The sequence below is a fragment of the Diplotaxodon limnothrissa genome, linkage group LG7, assembly GCF_057381915.1.
Source record: "Diplotaxodon limnothrissa isolate DT_005_m linkage group LG7, D_limnothrissa_male_GT1.1, whole genome shotgun sequence".
Classification (NCBI taxonomy): domain Eukaryota; kingdom Metazoa; phylum Chordata; class Actinopteri; order Cichliformes; family Cichlidae; genus Diplotaxodon; species Diplotaxodon limnothrissa.
The window spans coordinates 68,785,199-68,803,890 of record NC_140602.1 but is presented as its reverse complement, the minus strand read 5'-3'; the positions used below and the strand labels follow the sequence as shown (position 1 = coordinate 68,803,890).

General features: G+C 41.6%; 2 protein-coding genes and 1 pseudogene across 2 annotated transcripts; 1 reads left to right on the top strand and 2 right to left on the bottom strand.

Annotated features, from left to right (window-relative positions):
• Positions 1 to 574: 574 nt before the first annotated feature.
• On the bottom strand, positions 575 to 17,948 carry LOC146629706 (uncharacterized). The gene is made up of 3 exons (XM_085358815.1): positions 17,869 to 17,948; positions 17,715 to 17,770; positions 575 to 1,416 (listed from the first exon to the last, which is right to left on the bottom strand). Exons 1-3 carry the CDS (start codon positions 17,946 to 17,948, stop codon positions 575 to 577), a joined length of 978 nt encoding a protein of 325 aa, XP_085214941.1.
• On the bottom strand, positions 9,730 to 11,515 carry LOC146629708 (uncharacterized; annotated as a pseudogene).
• LOC146629707 (uncharacterized) lies at positions 11,846 to 13,249 on the top strand. The gene has a single exon (XM_085358921.1). The coding sequence runs from the start codon at positions 11,846 to 11,848 to the stop codon at positions 13,247 to 13,249; it is 1,404 nt and encodes a 467-aa protein (XP_085215047.1).
• Positions 17,949 to 18,692: the final 744 nt, after the last annotated feature.

The following is an 18,692-nucleotide window of genomic DNA, read 5'->3' as shown; positions in this document are numbered from 1 at the left end:
TCTTATGACAGGCACTCGACTAAAGTTCCAAAACCATTTCAAGTTTGTATGCAAGCAACTACTGAAGGATGGAACGTCTGATTCACTCTCGGGGACTTTTAAATGGCAGCTCTAGTGAAAGTGAGGGCTAGAGTTGGCTCAAAGACGGGACACTTGATTTTGTGTCAAGCCTGCGATAATTGTGAAATACTGGGCTCAGTTGCATCTCTAGATGCAGTTCAAAATGTACATCACCCAAATATTTAGTGAGCTGCAGAGTCAGTGGCTTTTAATATTCGGGCATAGACTTGTTGCTTCTTGCTTGCAAACACATGAATGTCATTAGCTCTAAAGATCAACCTCAACCCAAATGTTCAGCTATTCTTTCAACCTGACAGAAGACGAGAGAAACTGCAGGAGAGCTTTCACACTTTATTTTAGATAAATACAGGAGATCCTTGTTGCACTGTAGAGCTGTGGAGGAGGAAGAAATATGAGGAACAGGTTTTAACCATCAAGAAATGCCATGTTGTAATATCCAAAAACCAGTGACCCACCTCAGCCCTGCGAGTTTGGCTCGTCTCTTCCATCCATGTCAGTCTGAAGCTGACCGATGGAAATTTGGCCAAGGGTCAGAAGATGGATGCTTTACATGACCCCAGTGAGGTCCATGGTAATACCACCAGTAGTCGTTCCACGTAGGATTCATGTGGGAGTTGTAGTAGCCACTGTAAGGGTCGACATATCTCTGAGGATGGCGCGGCCTTGATGGGCGTTCCAGTCCATCTGGCTCCGGAAATGCAGAGACCCGACCAGGGCGGCCTTCGTCACGATGATGATGCTCACGATGATGATGCTCACGATGATGATGATGCTGCTGCTGCTCGTTGGGGTGCGGCCTTGTATGAGGCGGCACATAAACCTGCGGTCTTTGGTGACCCAAATCAGCTTCCTCAGGCCTGTGTCGATGTCCGCCGTGATGTTCCTGGCGGCGTGGAGAACCTCGTGAAAAGGGAACGGATAAGCTGAACTGGTAGCCCAGCTTGGAAGCGTCATGGCCATGGCGTCTGCCGGGATTATTAAAACTGTTGTCAATAATAAAGCCGCTTGGTCCGTACCAAGGAGGATTAGCACCATCACGAGACTGAGCAAAAGGAATCCTCAGGCTCAAGTCAAAGCTCCTGGGCTTGGCCACAAGGTGGTTTCTGTGTGCTTGAGGCTGGAGCGGATAAGTTTCCATGGGTCTGTGGGCGGGAATATTAGAGCGTGGCTGATACGAGCTCGGGGATTGGACTTGGACCTGATCGCGCACATTAGGGTTGATCTTTGGATCTGTCGGCCGCAGAGCCCTCATGTACTGGAAAGGACGAGGACTTCCATACACATCGTGTTCCCCTCTTCCACCCTGCCACGCTCTAGGCTGCACAGGACTTGTGGCTGAGAGAGAACATGGGTAAGAATACAGATTATCAGGTTGAAAACACATGTTGAATGAAAGTCTGCTGTCACGTTAAAGCAGTGGAGCTCCAAGTGTGCAGCTGTCACATTAGAAATACAGAGCAAGGACGGCAGTGCAATTAACACATCAGTAGATTCGTTTTACTGCAATCTGTTTAAATACCTTTGACTGAATTAAGCCTGCTGATTTGGACATGAGGCATCACAACTTTACCCCAATATCTTTAAAGTCCTGAAAAAGTACACTGAGAGACGTTTAGTGACCAACAGCTTTATCATCTGAAGTGGGGAGTGAAAGAAAAGACTGCCTGGATAACATACTACACAACTTGCACCAGTGTAAATAATAAAAGGACACTCTTAAACCTCTCCTTTCACAGACTTGAATTATTGATGTGCTCTCGATCATATTACAACTTTTACCAAGGCTACTGCATCTCTCGTGTACCTCGTGTGGAACTAACAGTGTCAAAAGGTGAAATGAACTATTTCCTGAAACATTGTACAGCTTAAGCTGCTGCACATACTGATCTCACGCATGGAGGTAAAGCACAAGCAACTAGGGCTAATCTTTTAGGATAGTAAGTTACTGGCTTCATTTGTGGAAGAAGTGCTGTTAGTTATTTCACAGTCACCTGGCATTTGTGCTGTTCACAGAACCACAAGTCCATCGCTGGACCCCCGGTACACAGCTGTAATAACCCCCGCTGACTTCTTTTACTGAGGTTATATTTATCGATGTTTTATTTCCTGATGTTCTTATGTGTCCTACGTGTTTCAGTCGCCAATTCTGAATTATAATTAACATTAAAAACATGTTTAAGGAGGAGAGAGAGCAAATAAATCTGTTTAACATCTGATCTTTGGGTTTTTGTTCAGTAATCAGCGTGACCTGTGTATAAACGCATAAAAGAGATAACGTTGGTGTTTCCGTCATGTAGTAACTGCTGGCTTTAACTGTACAAAGGTTGTTCGACACTATGAAACACATACAGACTTCATGATGTTCGGCTAATATTTTTATTGTGAATATTAATCATGCTGACCTCGCTCTGTACACCACGCAGCGAGGTCAGCATATCCACGATATCCTCAGCTCCATGAGTTAACACAGAGTTTCCCAGCTGACTATCTAACTGCCAACTATTCCAGAGACGTGAAAATATACAGCATAAAGAAAAGTGTAAGAGACTCAGCAGCAGATTAGAATAACAGTTATACATTTAATAAATCACCAAATGAATCCAAGAAACGAGCAAACCTGTTCCGACAATTTGAGTTTGTAACTTTAACCTCAGCCAAACCGATTTGCTCAGTTGTAAATAAAACAGCGAAGTAAACGTGACCCGACAGACAGAACCTGAGTGAATGAAGTCCAGCGTTTAACCACTGAGAGCTAAAACTAAGGTGAGGTTTCAAAGCTGTGTGCCGGTGATTGGACATCAGCCGCTGATGAAGCTGCTTCGCCTATAAAGTGCTCTGTAAGGAAACAAGCTCCAGCAGCTCTGGGAAAACACTATATTTACTTATCTTGTGCAGAAAAATGCGCTGACATTGCTTTATATCGAGTACCGGCTGCCCAGTTACTATCACCAGGTAACGTAGGCGTGTTTCTTGAATTAGCAGCAGGTGTTAAACAGCTGACAGATGAGGAGGAGGATGCATGCAGGTAAACTGAGGGTCTGTTGAGCTGATCGCTGGTTTCGTGAGAAAAATGTCAGCTCGTTCTTTATGCTCCTGAACCTGAGGAGCTTGTTTCTCCAGTCTCAGAACATCTACTGATGTGGTGCCGACACAGGAGAATCTTGGTCCTCAACCTGAAGAGCTTGATTCTCCTGTCTCAGAACCGCTAGTACTCATCATCAGCGGTGATGCAGTCAGCCTCTCTGACCAGATCATATAGACCAGGGGTAGGCAACTCCAGGCCTCGAGTGCTGGTGTCCTGCAGGTTTTAGATCTATCCTTGAACCAACACAGCTGATTCAAATGGCTAAATTACCTCCTCAACATGTCTTGAAGTTCTCCAGGAGGCTGGTAATGAACTAATCATTTGATTCAGGTGTGTTGACCCAGGGTGAGATCTAAAAGACACCGGCCCTCGTAGTTTTAAACCTTGTGATCCACAAAACAGCATAACAGTAAAAGAAGAATTGACTGCGTTACAGTCAGTGCGGGAGCGGCGGTTTTGCTCGTGCGCGATTCATTTGCAGTTTGGACGCACGTGAACATCTCCTGCCCTGATAGCGGCTGGAGGAGGACTATCCTCCGCCTGTGAGCGCTTTGGCACGAGCGATGTGCCCACAGCAGCACCCGCTGCTTGTTGATAGTAAGAGCAACAAGCGCTTTCACGTCAAAAGTCGTCATAAATAAGCCTCCAATAACACCAGAAAAAGTCGCCAGATTTGTCGCTAGTCGCTTTTTAGGAAAAAAAAAACGACGCTAAGGGGGGTTTGAAAACTCTCTAAATATAGCGACAAAATCGCTAAGTTGGCAACACTGTTTTCAGGGTATTTAAAAAAATTCAAAACAAAACAAAACCGTGCATCTCAATGTGTATTCTCTGAGCATGCGCAGAATTACGCACAGCTGTCATGTGATCCTGTGATCCTGTGATCGAACAAAGGATCAAAGGCTCAAAGAGCGCTGACGTCAAATTCGCAGCCACGAAAGTCCTTAAATAGGGATCAGAAGCAGCAATTTTAAAATCAGTTTGTTCACAGCCTTCAAACGTTCGACCAGAGATACATTTGGAAATATTTCTAAGCCTTTTCAGAGTCACTGTGCACGGGCTCCAACATGCCTCCACGAAAACGCCAACAAACACAAAAAGATTATGCTCCCTGTCCTTTGTGTTCTGGCCGGCCAATCTCTCCAGGAGAAATTACCACGGATGGTGTCTTATCAGTCCAAAGAGCATTACATGAAAGTCAGAAGGAAAAATCTGACCTACATTACAAAATTAAACAAATTGAAGAAGAGAAGCTTCAACTAGAGGAAAAGTGCAGACAACTGGAAGCACGAAATAAAGACCTGGAAGAAAAACAGCAACGCCAGCCTGATATAAAAATGATCAATGAGGGCTCGGGAGTGAAGTTTGATGAAGGACGAGAGAAGATTTTTTCTCGTTTTCTTTCATCAGGAACACAGAGTGCTGAATTAAAAGAAACATCTGCCCAGCTTCAACGAAAGAAAGCTAATATTGAGGAGATACAGTGGGATCTCCAAAACATTGAGAAACAGAATCAGGTGCTTCGAGGAAAGCTCAACGAAGCGGAGAAAACAATTGAAAAAATCCACCAACAGAAGACTGAACAGGAAATACAAATGCAGGACAAACTCAAAGCCATGCAGAAATTGTACAACGATCTGAAAGTCAAGTGTGGTGAAACAAAGCGCAAAAATAAAGAGCTTCTTGAAGAGAAAAAGCAACAGGAAGAAGAAAAACGTATTATCCAGGACTTTGAGAGAAGGCATCTAGAATTGCAAGAATTTTATAATAAAGAATATGAGGAAACACTTCAACTGAAAAGAGAAAAGGAAATACAAATGAAGGACAAACTCAAAGCCACACAGAAATTGTACAACGATCTGATAGTCAGGTTTGGTAAAACAAAGTGCAAAAATAAAAAGCTTCTTGAAGAAAAAAAGCAACAGGAAGAAGAAGAACGTATTCTCCGGGACTTTGAGAGAAGGAATCTAGAATTTTGTAATGAAACACCTGAACTGGAAAGAGAAAAGGAAATACTGGAAAAACGATGTTCAAAGATGCAGTGTAGGATTGATGGAATGAAGAGGAAACACTCAGCGGTCATTAAGGAGATGTTGTTGAAGTCCAGTGACTTGAAGAGCCAAATAATTGAAATGCAGGCACAAAAGCAACAACAAGAGAAAATGCATGAAGACCTGCAGCGTACGAGTCAAGAAATCCAGAGAAAAAATGAGCTGTTAGAAGAGATGCACAACAAAAAGCAAGAGAGAAATACAGACATGTGCAAGGCAAATCTAATGGAGGAGGCAGCATACAAAGACCTGACAGAAAAGCTTAGAAAAAAACAAGAAACCTTAAAAGAAATGGAGCAAAGATGCCAGCAACTCGAGCAGCAGAATGCAGAAACAAACGATCAGCTGAGAACCCTTATCCTGGAGAACGAGCTCATGGAAAAATACCTGAAAAAGAAGAAAAAAGGCTGGTTCTGCCGCTTATTCAGATGATTTAGCCTCGTCCTCCTCCACCTGTGATCCATCTTACTTTTCACCTCTCCTGTCCCCCCTAACACATATTCTCCACCTTCTTCATCTTTTTTCTTTTTTCACCCTCCCCCCCAACCAGTCCCAGCAGTTGACTGTCCCCTCCTGAGCCTGGTTCTGCTGGAGGTTTCCCTGCCTCGGAACCACCTCCTGATGTGGTGCCGACACAGGAGAATCTTGGTCTTCAACCTGAAGAGCTTGATTGTCCTGTCTCAGAACCATCTCCTGACGTGGCTCCGACTAGTGGTTCATGGCGTCATGGTGCCAAACGCCTACTTAAAATAGGTTTAGGTGTTGCCGCAGTAGGCCTTATTATACCTGCAGCTTACTGGGGCTTTTCAATTCTTAACAGTGATTGCCTATTTAACTCTGTCTATGGCCTCCTTGAGCCATATTGCCACCTTGGTGATGGATTAGTTCCCTTTTAAAGACTAGTAATGATGGACTGCTTTTCATCCACAGTCCAGAAAACCATACGTTGTTCATGTTAGACAACGTGCGCAACATTTAGCTAACTTGTGCTCTCATTTTTCTTTTCTTTTGCCTCTCACCCCCCAACCAGTCGCGACAGATGGCTGCCCCTTCCTGAGCCTGGTTCTGTCAAAGGTTTCTTCCTGTTTAAAGGGAGTTTTTCCTTTCCACTGTGCCTAGTGCTTGCTCACAGGGGATCATTTGATTGTTGGGGTTTAATTTGTTAAAAAACATAACAAATTAGGTGAGGGGTTCACATAATAGAGAGCACGACAAAAACTACAAATTTTTAAAAATTTTGTTAGTTGCAAATCAAAATAAAGACAACAATTTCTGAAAAACATCTCTTACGGCTCTGTTTATTTGCTTAAATGAACACTTGTATTTTTTGTCATAGAAGAATATATACATTGTCTTAAATATCTAATAATTTTAAATTTAGCCCTGCACTCCATGAGATAAACTGAGATGAGATAAACTGTGGCACAGACGGCTGTCGGCCTGGCGAGGGAGAGTTCCTCTTCAACCTCCAGACGGAACCCAGTTTGTTACTCACAGCATCGCAAAATTAGACACAGCAATTTCTTAGAGTCTGGTTTAAGTCCTGAAATGACATCTCCTTACCTGTCACGGTTCTGGGTCAGTTTGAGCCAGTATTTTGAGTTGTTATGTTTTGGTGTGTTTTTGCATTATGGATTGTTTTCTTATTCTCTTGTGGTGCTTTTGTTGGTTATGATGATGATGATTATTAATCTATGTTTTAGTTATTCTTGTTTAGGGATTAGTTCTTAGGTTTTGTGTTCTCATGTTTTTTGCTGGTTTAGTTCAGTGTCTAGTCTGTCTCTCTCTGTCCAGTCCGTGTCTTAGTTTAGTGTGTATTGTTTCCCTGTTTCCTGTTTTCCATTCCCTGATTACTTCCCTGTGTATATTAGCCCTGTGTTTGCCCTTGCTCAGTGCCGCATCGTACCGTCGGATGTGTGTTTTATACTGTGGTCAATATTTTCGTGTTCACTACCCTTGTTCAGTTCATGTTTTAATTTCTCCAGCAATAAAGCTGAGGTTTTGAGTTACAATTCTGTGTTTGAGTCCTGCATTTGGATCCTCATCTCCGCCTGCCCGCACACAGAGCCCTGTATTTAAAATCCAACTCTTACCTGGACTCTCCTGCCTTTCTGTCTCTCTTGCTGCCTTGTAACGCACCATCCCCCTTTTGACATTAGATAATGGTAAATCAAACCTGCACTGCAGAGAGGTTGGCATGACAGGAAGTCGAGATGATAACGATAGACCAGCCTTCAAACTAAGACGCGTGATGTATAAAAGTCTTTCTACTGAGTAAAGGACAGTTTGAGTGTCCTGCTGGCACCATGCACTGTCTTCACAAGTTTCTTCTTTGTTTTCTACCATGTCTACAAGGCATCAGTGTGAACATCAAATATACCTGATTTATCTTACGGCTGTAAACGGCACACTAACTTTATCATCTTCTTTTTTTTTAATTTACCAGAGTTTTCAACAGGAATTTTTCATGGAACAAAAGCTCCGGACAACTCGATACCCTACATGGGATCAGTTCAGAATAACAAGGGTCAACATGTCTGTGGAGAATTCCTCATCACTGAAGACTTTGTGCTCACTGCTGCACACTGTGACCGGTTGTGAGTTAGATTTCCTGTTCATGAAGTTCATCCAAAAACAAACTTTTTCAAACTTGTGTTTATTGATCAGATCACTCTAAGTTATTGATAAGGCAGATGTTATTTCGAGGGAAAATAAAACACAATTAAGTGCAATAGCATCAAATAAAAATGACCTTTGACTTCTGACAGCCGTTGGTTACAGCAATGCTGACATTAACCTGCTTGTGACGATTGCCTAATGAGAAATAAAGATATCAGTTTAAAATTGTTGACATTTTTAATTCCCTCTCAATGATTACTCACACAGTGACCGCACACACTGATCATCCCAAAGTAAAGATTGAGAGAAAATGAAATCCATGAAGGATACGAAAACACTGAACATGCTAATGACATCATTGAAAGCAGCATCAGTTTCATGTGATGTATTTGTAGAATAATTATATTTTTAAAAGAGTTTTTACATGAAAATGTGTTTCTATTTTTTACTTCATGTTGTGTCTCCAGTTGTGTGTGAACGTTCGATTAGTTCACAGAGTACAAACAATTCAGCCTCCACGTGCTGAAATAAACCTAAAAGAAAATCAAGTGTGTCAGGTGGCTGGATGGGGAAAAACTGAAACTGATGGCGAACCTGTTGATGAGCCGACGGTGGTGGACGTGTCTGCCATTGAACCAAAGGTCTGTAAGAAACACTGGCCTGGTCTTCCTGCCGGTGTTTCCTGTGCAGGTGGATATGGAACAACCAAAGGATTCTGTCAGGTATGTTTTCTGTGATTTCAGTGGAAACTTGTGTTCTGTTGACAAATGTATATATATAAAAAAAAGAATATAATCTGACATATTAAAATCCTCACAGGGTGAGGTAATACCAGGATGCTCTGTAGAATCCTGACCACTTTGTCATGGGAATTGATCCGCTGCTGACCGCAAGGCACTGCAGTGGAGACGTTTGACTTCAGATGTTTGGTGTAAAACCAAAGCTCTCAGGAGAATTCTCGAATACTGTAACTCTACATGAGTACAGTAATGGAGTATTTTTACTTTGTCGCATCATTGATTAACATAATTCAACGTTTTAACATAATTTATTTTAAAAGAATTTTGTCTGTGTGCGTGATGCTGTGCGAAGCGTCCTGCATTAGAAACAATGGAAAACTATCCACATCTCTCATTTTCAGCGTCTCGTTTGATTTTTGATGCAGTACGCTCATTTGGCCACACAGCGGCGCTGCTGACTTGTTAAATAGCTCAGCAGAAACATTTCAAATTTTATTCAGCATTCATTTCATGTCTTATTATGAAAACGCCTCATGCGTGACCTCATCAGAAGCTCAAATGCTATTACGGCAGCCATAAGTGACGCCCATATCAGGAGCGACCAGTTTCTGGTCAGGCTCTGGTGTGCTGGATTCAAAAGCCAGCCAGCCCTCATAGAACCCCATGTTAAAAAGTTCAGTTTCTCAGCATCAAGCTAAAGTAAGGGTTTTGTTCTGAATCAACATTAACGTTTAAGAGATGGATGGACTAAAAAATATGGACCATGGAAGAAAATTGAGAACAGTTAAAACATTTATTTTATCTTAAAATATCTGAATAACTGGAGCTGCTTTTATTTGCACTCATTTATCAAAAAAGAGGAAACACATTAGCAGAGGAAAAGTCATTTTCAAAGCATTTTAAACAATGAAAAGTCCTTGTGAAATCTGAGGTAACATACAACTAAACCATCGGAAAATTAAATTGATGACTGCTCACTATACGGCTGAATGTATCAAATGCTTCAATGATAAATAAAAAAAAAAGACAGAATTTATGAACTCAAGGATAATCATACATATAACAATTACAGCTGTAACCATTAGTACACACATCAAGTTCAAATGATGTCCATTTCAAAGTAATTGCTGGAAAGGACATTGTCGAACCCGGTACAAAATTCAGGATAAGAACTGTAAGTAAATGGCACTTCAAGGGTAGCTCCACAGGTATGAGCAACAGGCCTTCTGTTGAGCCCAGTTTCAGCATTAAAGCACACACAAATTTTGTCAACACAGATCACAGAAGATCCTGTGCAGAAGTGCAGGATTTTTTCAGCTTTGGTTCATCAGTGTTTTTGACATAACGCTGAAGATGGTTAAAGGTTGTCTGTTCTCCCTGAGACAGTATCAATTTTGTTGTTTCAAATAGCTGCACTACTCTTTTGCCTGTGGCCTTCTTTGTCTCATACAGAGACAACACACTTTCCTTGTCTGACAGTTTCAGCTGCAGACGTGCCATGGGTGTGGAGAAGCAATCCATTATATACTTTGGCTCTTGGAGAATGGCCTTATGAGCCATTGTTTCAATGGCAGGATGCATGTTGTTCTTAGGTGATGGGAAGTGGGAACCCATCCTTGTAGAAAAGGTGAAGCAGGTCCTCTTCATCATTTTCATCCAATGTGCCTTTTAGAACTTTCTCAACAGCTGATCTCTCAACAGGAGGGAGATAGTTGAGAAACGATGTACGGTAATCAGAATGTCTACATCAACTGATGCCTTTTGACAGCCTCACAGGAAAGACACCATGATCTAGTAAGGCTTTTCACCCATATCTGCCCAACTGCTTGCCTTTTAGCCTCACAAAAGTCTGGCCTCAGCCTTGGAACTCGTTCAGTTTCACCTTCACACTGTTCCAAAAATTGCTCCCAAAATGCAGTGTAAACCTCCCTTGACACCCCAGCGTCATCAACAGCATTTTCATTTACAAAGTTCAACTTTAAAGTCACATTCATTATGCTACTGTCCATAAATACAGTCAAAAGATCATCAACAACCTTTATCCTGCCAATTGATACACGTAGGGGGCTCTGTGGATCTCCTGAATTTGATGGGGAAAGTTGGTTGCTTGAATCTAAAGGCAAACCTTGTGCGATGATATTCAGTCCATGGTCCTGGGTACAAGAAAAAACATGCACTTTCCATAAGAAATGTAAATGAATTATACAGATTCTAAAATATCAATGTTCTGAATATGTTTGAAATTTATTTGTGCAAGTACTGCAATAATTGACAGCAGACACATTAACCCTTCAAGTTCATGAGACTCTTCTTCAATCTTTTACCTTAGCCTATTAAAAATCATGAATGTTCTTAAAAAGTCTACAAAATATGTCAATAGATTTTAAGACATTGAAAAAAGATACACCTCTTTATTTTCAGCCTACATGTCTCACTTACAAGAGTAAAAGGATGTATTACAGTGGCGTCCACGTTACCATGGTAACGGCACAGCCAGATAACTTTATGAAATTTCAAAACATATGTGCACTTAACCAGTTATGTTAATTAACCTGAACATATTTACAAGAGTTAACATTAAAGGCTTGCATATACAACAAGTGTTTTTCAACAAGTTACTCGCCTTCTCAACCCCGGTGTTTTATGCTGTCTTGTTCTTTGACTTACGGAATTTTATACGTACTTTGTCTTGATGCATGTGTATGATGTCCTCTTGTGGGACCTCTCTTGACCGCAGGAAATGTTCTAAATCCTCCTCCATTTCTGCTCCGTACCGTACCGCACCCTTCAACAGAACCGCCATCAAAAAGTAGCAGGATCTTTTGCGGACGCTCGCAAAACTTTTGCAAGATCCCGAGTAACTTTTGCGAGCGCTCGCAAAAGTTCTTCTCATTTTTTTCTCCCATGTCCCTTGCGGGGCTCCGTACTGTACCATACGAATAATATGACCGACCATACAGCAAACATTTGCTTGGCCTGCTAATGTGACGCCTCGACCAAAAATCCTGGCCACGCCCCCTGCTGTGACATCACGTTCCAAAGAATCAAAGGATCAAAGGCTCAAAGAGCGCTGACGTCAAATTCGCAGCCACGAAAGTCTATAAATACCCCCTCTTCACCGTTGCAAACACAGTTTTACTTGGAACATTTTCAGAAACAGCGAGTTGTGTTTAGCAAACCAGAAACCTTTCAGAAAGGGACTATTTTAAAGTTAAATAATTAAGCACACGTATTTTTCTTTCGACACGTTGCATTAAGCTTTTAAAGAAATGTCACGAGAAATAGTCAATAATTCACAGTCTGACAGAGCGATTCCAGCGGAATCAATCGAACTATGTGGGTTAGTGGAGAGAGAAATATCGGAGCCTAGGGACCTTCAAATGAAAATACAAGAGCTCCAGTTGGAGTTAAGCACCCTAAAGCGCGAAAAGAAATATTACAAAAAGAATTACTATCGCTTTAAAAATGAGCGTGAACAAATGAGTACAGATGTGCATGACAGGAATGTCCACTTTAGGGAAAGCATGGTTGAGCTTGAAGAAGTGACTCAACAGTCAGATAACATCCAAGCTCTAATTGTTGCAGAGAATAAAAATTTGCAAGCAGAGGTTAGAACCTTTCGGATGATGCTCCATGAATTTCAGGAAAAGGAAGCATCTCTGCTTGAGCAGAACAGCAACATTGTTGCTGAGTTGTCTCAGATTGAAAGGGAGAGAAATGAACAGAAGAAAGAGAACGCACATCTCAAGGAAGCGTTAGTGAGACTTGAGCACCAAGTGGGAGAAGCTCACCATAAAATATCAAAAAAAGAAGAGATAATAGAAAAACAGAATAGAGAAATAGATCACACGACTGAACAGATAGTTGAGCTGAAAAAAGAAATCTGTACTCTTCAGCGTCGGGTGAGACAGGCTCTGGATGACAAACAGTCACAGGTGGAATCTCTGGAGGCTAAATTGCAGGAACAGGTTAAAACCGTTCAAATGATGCACTGTGACTTTCAGGAAAAGGAAGAATATCTCCTTAAGGAGAACAGCAGCATTGCTGCTGAGATAAACAAATTAAAAACAGCGAACACAAATCTCAAGAAACGTTTACAAAATCTTGAGTATCAAGAAAAGACAACAGAAAGTCTGACACTGCAAATATTTTGGCTGAAAGAAAAAGTCAAAGAGCAAAATTTCAAGATTGTTCATAACGAAGATCTCATAGATGAACTTTATGAACATCTTAAAATGAAAAGAGAAATAATTAATAATCTTAAGGATGAGCTGAGAAGGGAGGAGGAAGAAGAAATATTAGCTGCTGTTCACAACATCACTGGTGAACCTCTGCAGCTGGAGAATCTTGCTCCTGAACCCGAGGAGCTTTTTTTTCCTGCCTTGGAACCACCTCCTGATGTGGTGCCGACACAGGAGAATCTTGGTCTTCAACCTGAAGAGCTTGATTGTCCTGTCTCAGAACCATCTCCTGACGTGGCTCCGACTAGTGGTTCATGGCGTCATGGTGCCAAACGCCTACTTAAAATAGGTTTAGGTGTTGCCGCAGTAGGCCTTATTATACCTGCAGCTTACTGGGGCTTTTCAATGCTTAACAGTGATTGCCTATTTAACTCTGTCTATGGCCTCCTTGAGCCATATTGCCACCTTGGTGATGGATTAGTTCCCTTTTAAAGACTAGTAATGATGGACTGCTTTTCATCCACAGTCCAGAAAACCATACGTTGTTCATGTTAGACAACGTGCGCAACATTTAGCTAACTTGTGCTCTCATTTTTCTTTTCTTTTGCCTCTCACCCCCCAACCAGTCGCGACAGATGGCTGCCCCTTCCTGAGCCTGGTTCTGTCAAAGGTTTCTTCCTGTTTAAAGGGAGTTTTTCCTTTCCACTGTGCCTAGTGCTTGCTCACAGGGGATCATTTGATTGTTGGGGTTTAATTTGTTAAAAAACATAACAAATTAGGTGAGGGGTTCACATAATAGAGAGCACGACAAAAACTACAAATTTTTAAAAATTTTGTTAGTTGCAAATCAAAATAAAGACAACAATTTCTGAAAAACATCTCTTACGGCTCTGTTTATTTGCTTAAATGAACACTTGTATTTTTTGTCATAGAAGAATATATACATTGTCTTAAATATCTAATAATTTTAAATTTAGCCCTGCACTCCATGAGATAAACTGAGATGAGATAAACTGTGGCACAGACGGCTGTCGGCCTGGCGAGGGAGAGTTCCTCTTCAACCTCCAGACGGAACCCAGTTTGATACTCGCAGCATCGCAAAATTAGACACAGCAATTTCTTAGAGTCTGGTTTAAGTCCTGAAATGACATCTCCTTACCTGTCACGGTTCTGGGTCAGTTTGAGCCAGTATTTTGAGTTGTTATGTTTTGGTGTGTTTTTGCATTATGGATTGTTTTCTTATTCTCTTGTGGTGCTTTTGTTGGTCTCTCAATATTGCTCTCCCTGAGAACCCTGTGCAGCCCACAGCTAGGTTTAAGGTATTCCCAGGTATTAGAATACTACATATTTAAGTATAGTGACATAGGTAAGTTGATTAGGGTGACCAACCGTCCTCTTTTCCCCGGACATGTCCACTTTTCACATTCCATCCGGAGCGTCTGGGGTGATTTTTGAGATTGATAAAAATGTCCGGGTTTTCCTATCCGGTCTTTAAGTCTGACGTCATTGCCCATGTCTGGGCCCAAACTCCGCTGCAAGTCCCTTAGTCAAATGATCACTGCAGCATTACTGAGAGTTAGAAACTGTCTAAATTCTCTCATCTGTAATAAAATGATCAGTGTGGCTGTTCTACCAGGTGTAACAATTAAGTTTAACATCCAGACATCCATGAAAACACAATTTATGATATTTAACGGAGTTAGAAGTTAGCAGGGAGTTAGCTCGCTAGCGGCCATCTAAATATAATATACCATGTTCTGACTGAGCAATTTATGAAACAAATTAAAACGTACAGCTCTGCTATCACTTCCAACATAAATGAAGACAGAAAACTAAACAGCAGCAACGTTTGTAGGGCTACTGAGGTTGGGCTAGCTGGTATATAATGATGTGCTACGTTATCGCTAGCGCAACAAAGCTATATTAACATAACATAAACAGTAAAGCTGGAGGAGGAACGCTAACGAACGGAAACCTTTTTTCCCACTCGATAAAAGTTAATGTGAGGGTTCCCAATGATTAGGGGCAAATGCAATCCCATGGCAGGATGCTGTAAATGGACCAAACAGGAAAACCACTGAGATAATCCATCCACAATACGAAGTTAGTCATTAATATACTGCTGCATGGGCTGGGCTGTAGTTACATCCTAAGGGTTTAAAAACTGAGCTTTAAAATGATTAGTAGTAGCCTAATAAAAACTGAGAGAAGCCAACAGTGATCACTGACTGTTTTAGAGGCTTGTTGAGATTAAATAGAACAAGATAGAAAGCATTAAAACATGATAAAAACACATCAGCTTTATTAAATGCAGACCACTTTGGGCCCAGAAACAGGATTCATCACGTCATCACTCAAAGACTGGATAGTCCGACAGCAATTGCATTTATCTGCATCCCCTCATTTCAGTACACAGAAAAGGCAACAGCCAATGTACTAGACCACCTTGTGGCCTTGGGAATGTTGATCAGTTGAGAGAAGAGCTTCTTACATCCAGCGTAGCAGGCCAAGTACAACCCTCCAAAGTCAAAGGTTGTAATTTGTCACTATATAAAAAAAAATGGAATTGAAAATTTCATCAAAGCAGTTCATTAAAGAAAACAGGAGAGCGATAGAGAGATAGAGTAAATATGAAGTTAGGTGAAATAAGATCTGGATTAGGCAGCTGGTTCAGAAATAACTCCAATAAGGAAGAAAGAAAACATTGTAAAGGTGTGCAGGCTGTTCGCTTACAGAGAGTTGCAGAGTGAAGGGGAACGTGCTGTCCCAGTTTGTCATTTCTGACATATTGTTTTTTCTAGTGTTCAATTTGGAGACCGTGCATAAACATGCACCCAGTGCAAATAGTTTTCCATGATTTATGAATAAAAACAAACTTGCTGTTTATTTGTTTGTTTTCCCTTTTTAACTGGAAAAATGGAAGTTGTTGCCCTCCTGAAGGTAACAGAACACACCAGCCCTTACACACTCTGATAAATTTTAATGCTTCTTGATTAAAATGTGTTTCAAGTATGGGAGAAACGAATGGGTATACAGTAACGGTGTGCTGAACTCACTGTCATGTTTAACCCTAGAACACTGTCACTATAAAGAGTAACACCATCACTAACATCAGAAATATATCAAATTATGACAAAAAATTAGAGTGGTCTTCTTTTGTTTTCAACTGTGGTATTTTCAACATGTCTAACAAAACAAATGTCATGGGGGGACCCTAAAGAAATGCTCCAAAGTTACTGAAAAATTAGGAATATGAGAATAAAAAATTCCTAAACAAAAAATAATGACACTGGAAAGTTGGGGTTTGACCTGCCCTTCCAGGGACATTTGAGACTTCCCTGGTGAAGGCACAGCTGTTCTACATGCGAACAGCTGCAGGAGAGAGAAACAAGAAATGGCATTTTTGAGTGGGTGAAAATGATCAATTGACTAAAATATTTTCTTCACCCTATGAATTCCCCTGGTAATCACCACTTTGTGATATTTATCCATAAGCACTGCCCTAAATAAGGATAACATGGAAATTCTAGGACCACTCTTACATGCTGTCAGTACACGCAGGGTAATAATGGCATGGACACACTTCCTGTCCAAGCCTGCGGGGCAGTCAGCACACCTCACTAAGGGAATACTACTTTCTTCTACTGCTGGTCCTGCCTTACCTGCAAGAGTGACAAGGGTAGGGATGTCGAGGATGCTACAGATCAGGACTGTGAGTTGACGTGTCAGATTTGAAGAGGGAAGCCTCTGCCAATGGTTTGATAAGTGCCGGTGCCAAAGCCTGCATATAATGCCTCCTCTGCATTTGGTTGTCACCTCTCTTCACTGCATTCTTATTGTGAATGGTCCACGAGTTCACACCAACAATGATCATGCCATAGAAGACGCAAAGGGGCCATTTCTTGTTTTTTCTTCCACAGCCATATGAGTGCACATCTGGTCAAAAGTATCAACACCACCTTTGCTTGGTTTTAAAATCCAATAATTTCAGGTTTTCAGTGGGGCCTATGCTTGGTTGTATGTGCATGGATGACAGGAGCAGGACAACCTTCTTTTTTGAAGCCTCATCAGGGAGGAAGGACACATGATTTTCTTTACTTTTCATCACTTGCGGGATCTCGCTTTTACTGTCCCCACAAGGGTCATGCCACAGTTCTGTTCTATATATATTACATTGAATAAATGTAAATGCCTAGAAAGACTTGTTTTCTAAAAAAAAAAAAAAAAAAAAAAAAAAAAAAAAACCTGTGAAAAATAAAAATGTTGAACTCCAAAGTAACATTTTATTGAAAGCTACTGAGGTCACAGTGATCTTGAAATACATGTAAATGTCCTTTGCAGTACATTAGGCAGGTCAGTTCCTTATCAATGAGGCCACGTATTGCTGAACAAAGATTAGTTTTTATCAGAAGTGAATAAAATGATGGATCACATCAGTGCGCGTGCTGCCTGACATGTCTGCCGTTGCTGCTGAGCAGTTTGGGGTACGCCGTCCCGAGTGAGCGCCCGTGTCTGATCACCACCAGCTCCATCTGACACTGGTCAATGTTGACCACAACTGTGGTGCTTCTCTCCGTGTTCATGAGGAAGACGATGGTGAAGACGGCCATCTCAAACTCGGGGCTGGTGCCGATGAAGGCACTGCCAACGGGCTTCACCACACCGTGCCAGCTGAACTGGAGGTTGAGAACGTGGTCATCTTGATCAGGCTGTGACAAAAGCATGAACATTAATGGTTATGTTACCAGCGAAATGAGAAAGTCTGACTGGGTACCCTCCCGGGTACCCAGTCAGACTTTCTCCCTAAATCTCCAACATAAGTCTGTAGAATAATGAATAAAGTATTTTCTAAAGGGATGCTGCAGACTGTGGGTGCAGGCATGACTTCACTGGAGTCTTCACGTCAGACAGCAAGTTATCATTTCATAAATCATTGGCACGGGTTCAGCATGCTCACCTCCTGGAAAGGCTGAGGAGTAGTTCACATCACTCAAAACATAAAGCAGTAAAAACCTGTCAAACAGCACAAATACAGTAAAGATAAAACCAGACAAAGGTCCACATCTGAGTACAGGAAGTGTAGATCATGAAAGCACATTTAAACGTGGTACCTTGCAATGAGGAACCGAGCAGCCATGACTGCTGCAGCTGCACTCACTGTGTCCTCAAACCCTCCAACCGGACTGTGCATGCAGTCGTGCCCTGTCAGCTACTCCAGCCAAACACCAGTGTGCTTCTGAGTCAAGTGTTCAGGACATGCTGCTGTCTTTATAGGTCCTTCCTACTGCAGGTGTTTCCAATTAGCCTGTTTTAATGAGAAGTTGAACTGAGGTACCCAACAGGTCAACCTCCCTCCCCCATACAAGTGTGAGGGAGACACACACAGGCAGCCTCACGCAGGTGTGACCACTAGATGTGATTGCTCCAGCAGAGAGCACTTGCCTGTCTTCTGCAGAGGATATGATGCATTACAGCAGAGGGTTTTCTGCTCAGCTGCTCTCTCCTTTTACTTATACATGTTCATTTTGTTCGTCGCTCAAACATAAACTGTTGCTCCAGGGCCTCGCAGGTTTAATCCAGAGAAGACCAAAAAATTCTGTCTAGATTCTGACTTTATGACCCTGATGAAGACCACAAGCCGAAGCACGTTGGTCACCCAATACAGCAGATCCCTAATACTTTAAATGTCACCGAAGTCATCAGATCTTTGTCTTCTCCTCACCCGTGTTGCTAAATTCAGACTTTACAAAGGAAAAGTGAAATAAAAATTTCTGTCATAAACTTATTTTATTTATTTATGATGCACTGTATTTCAAACGTCCTAAGTATATATTTAGGAGTTGAGTTTTTATCCATTAAAATCATAAAAAAACTGCAGTAAACTTTCTGAATTGATAATGTTAACTGCTTTAAGAAGCCATGCATCTGATCGCAC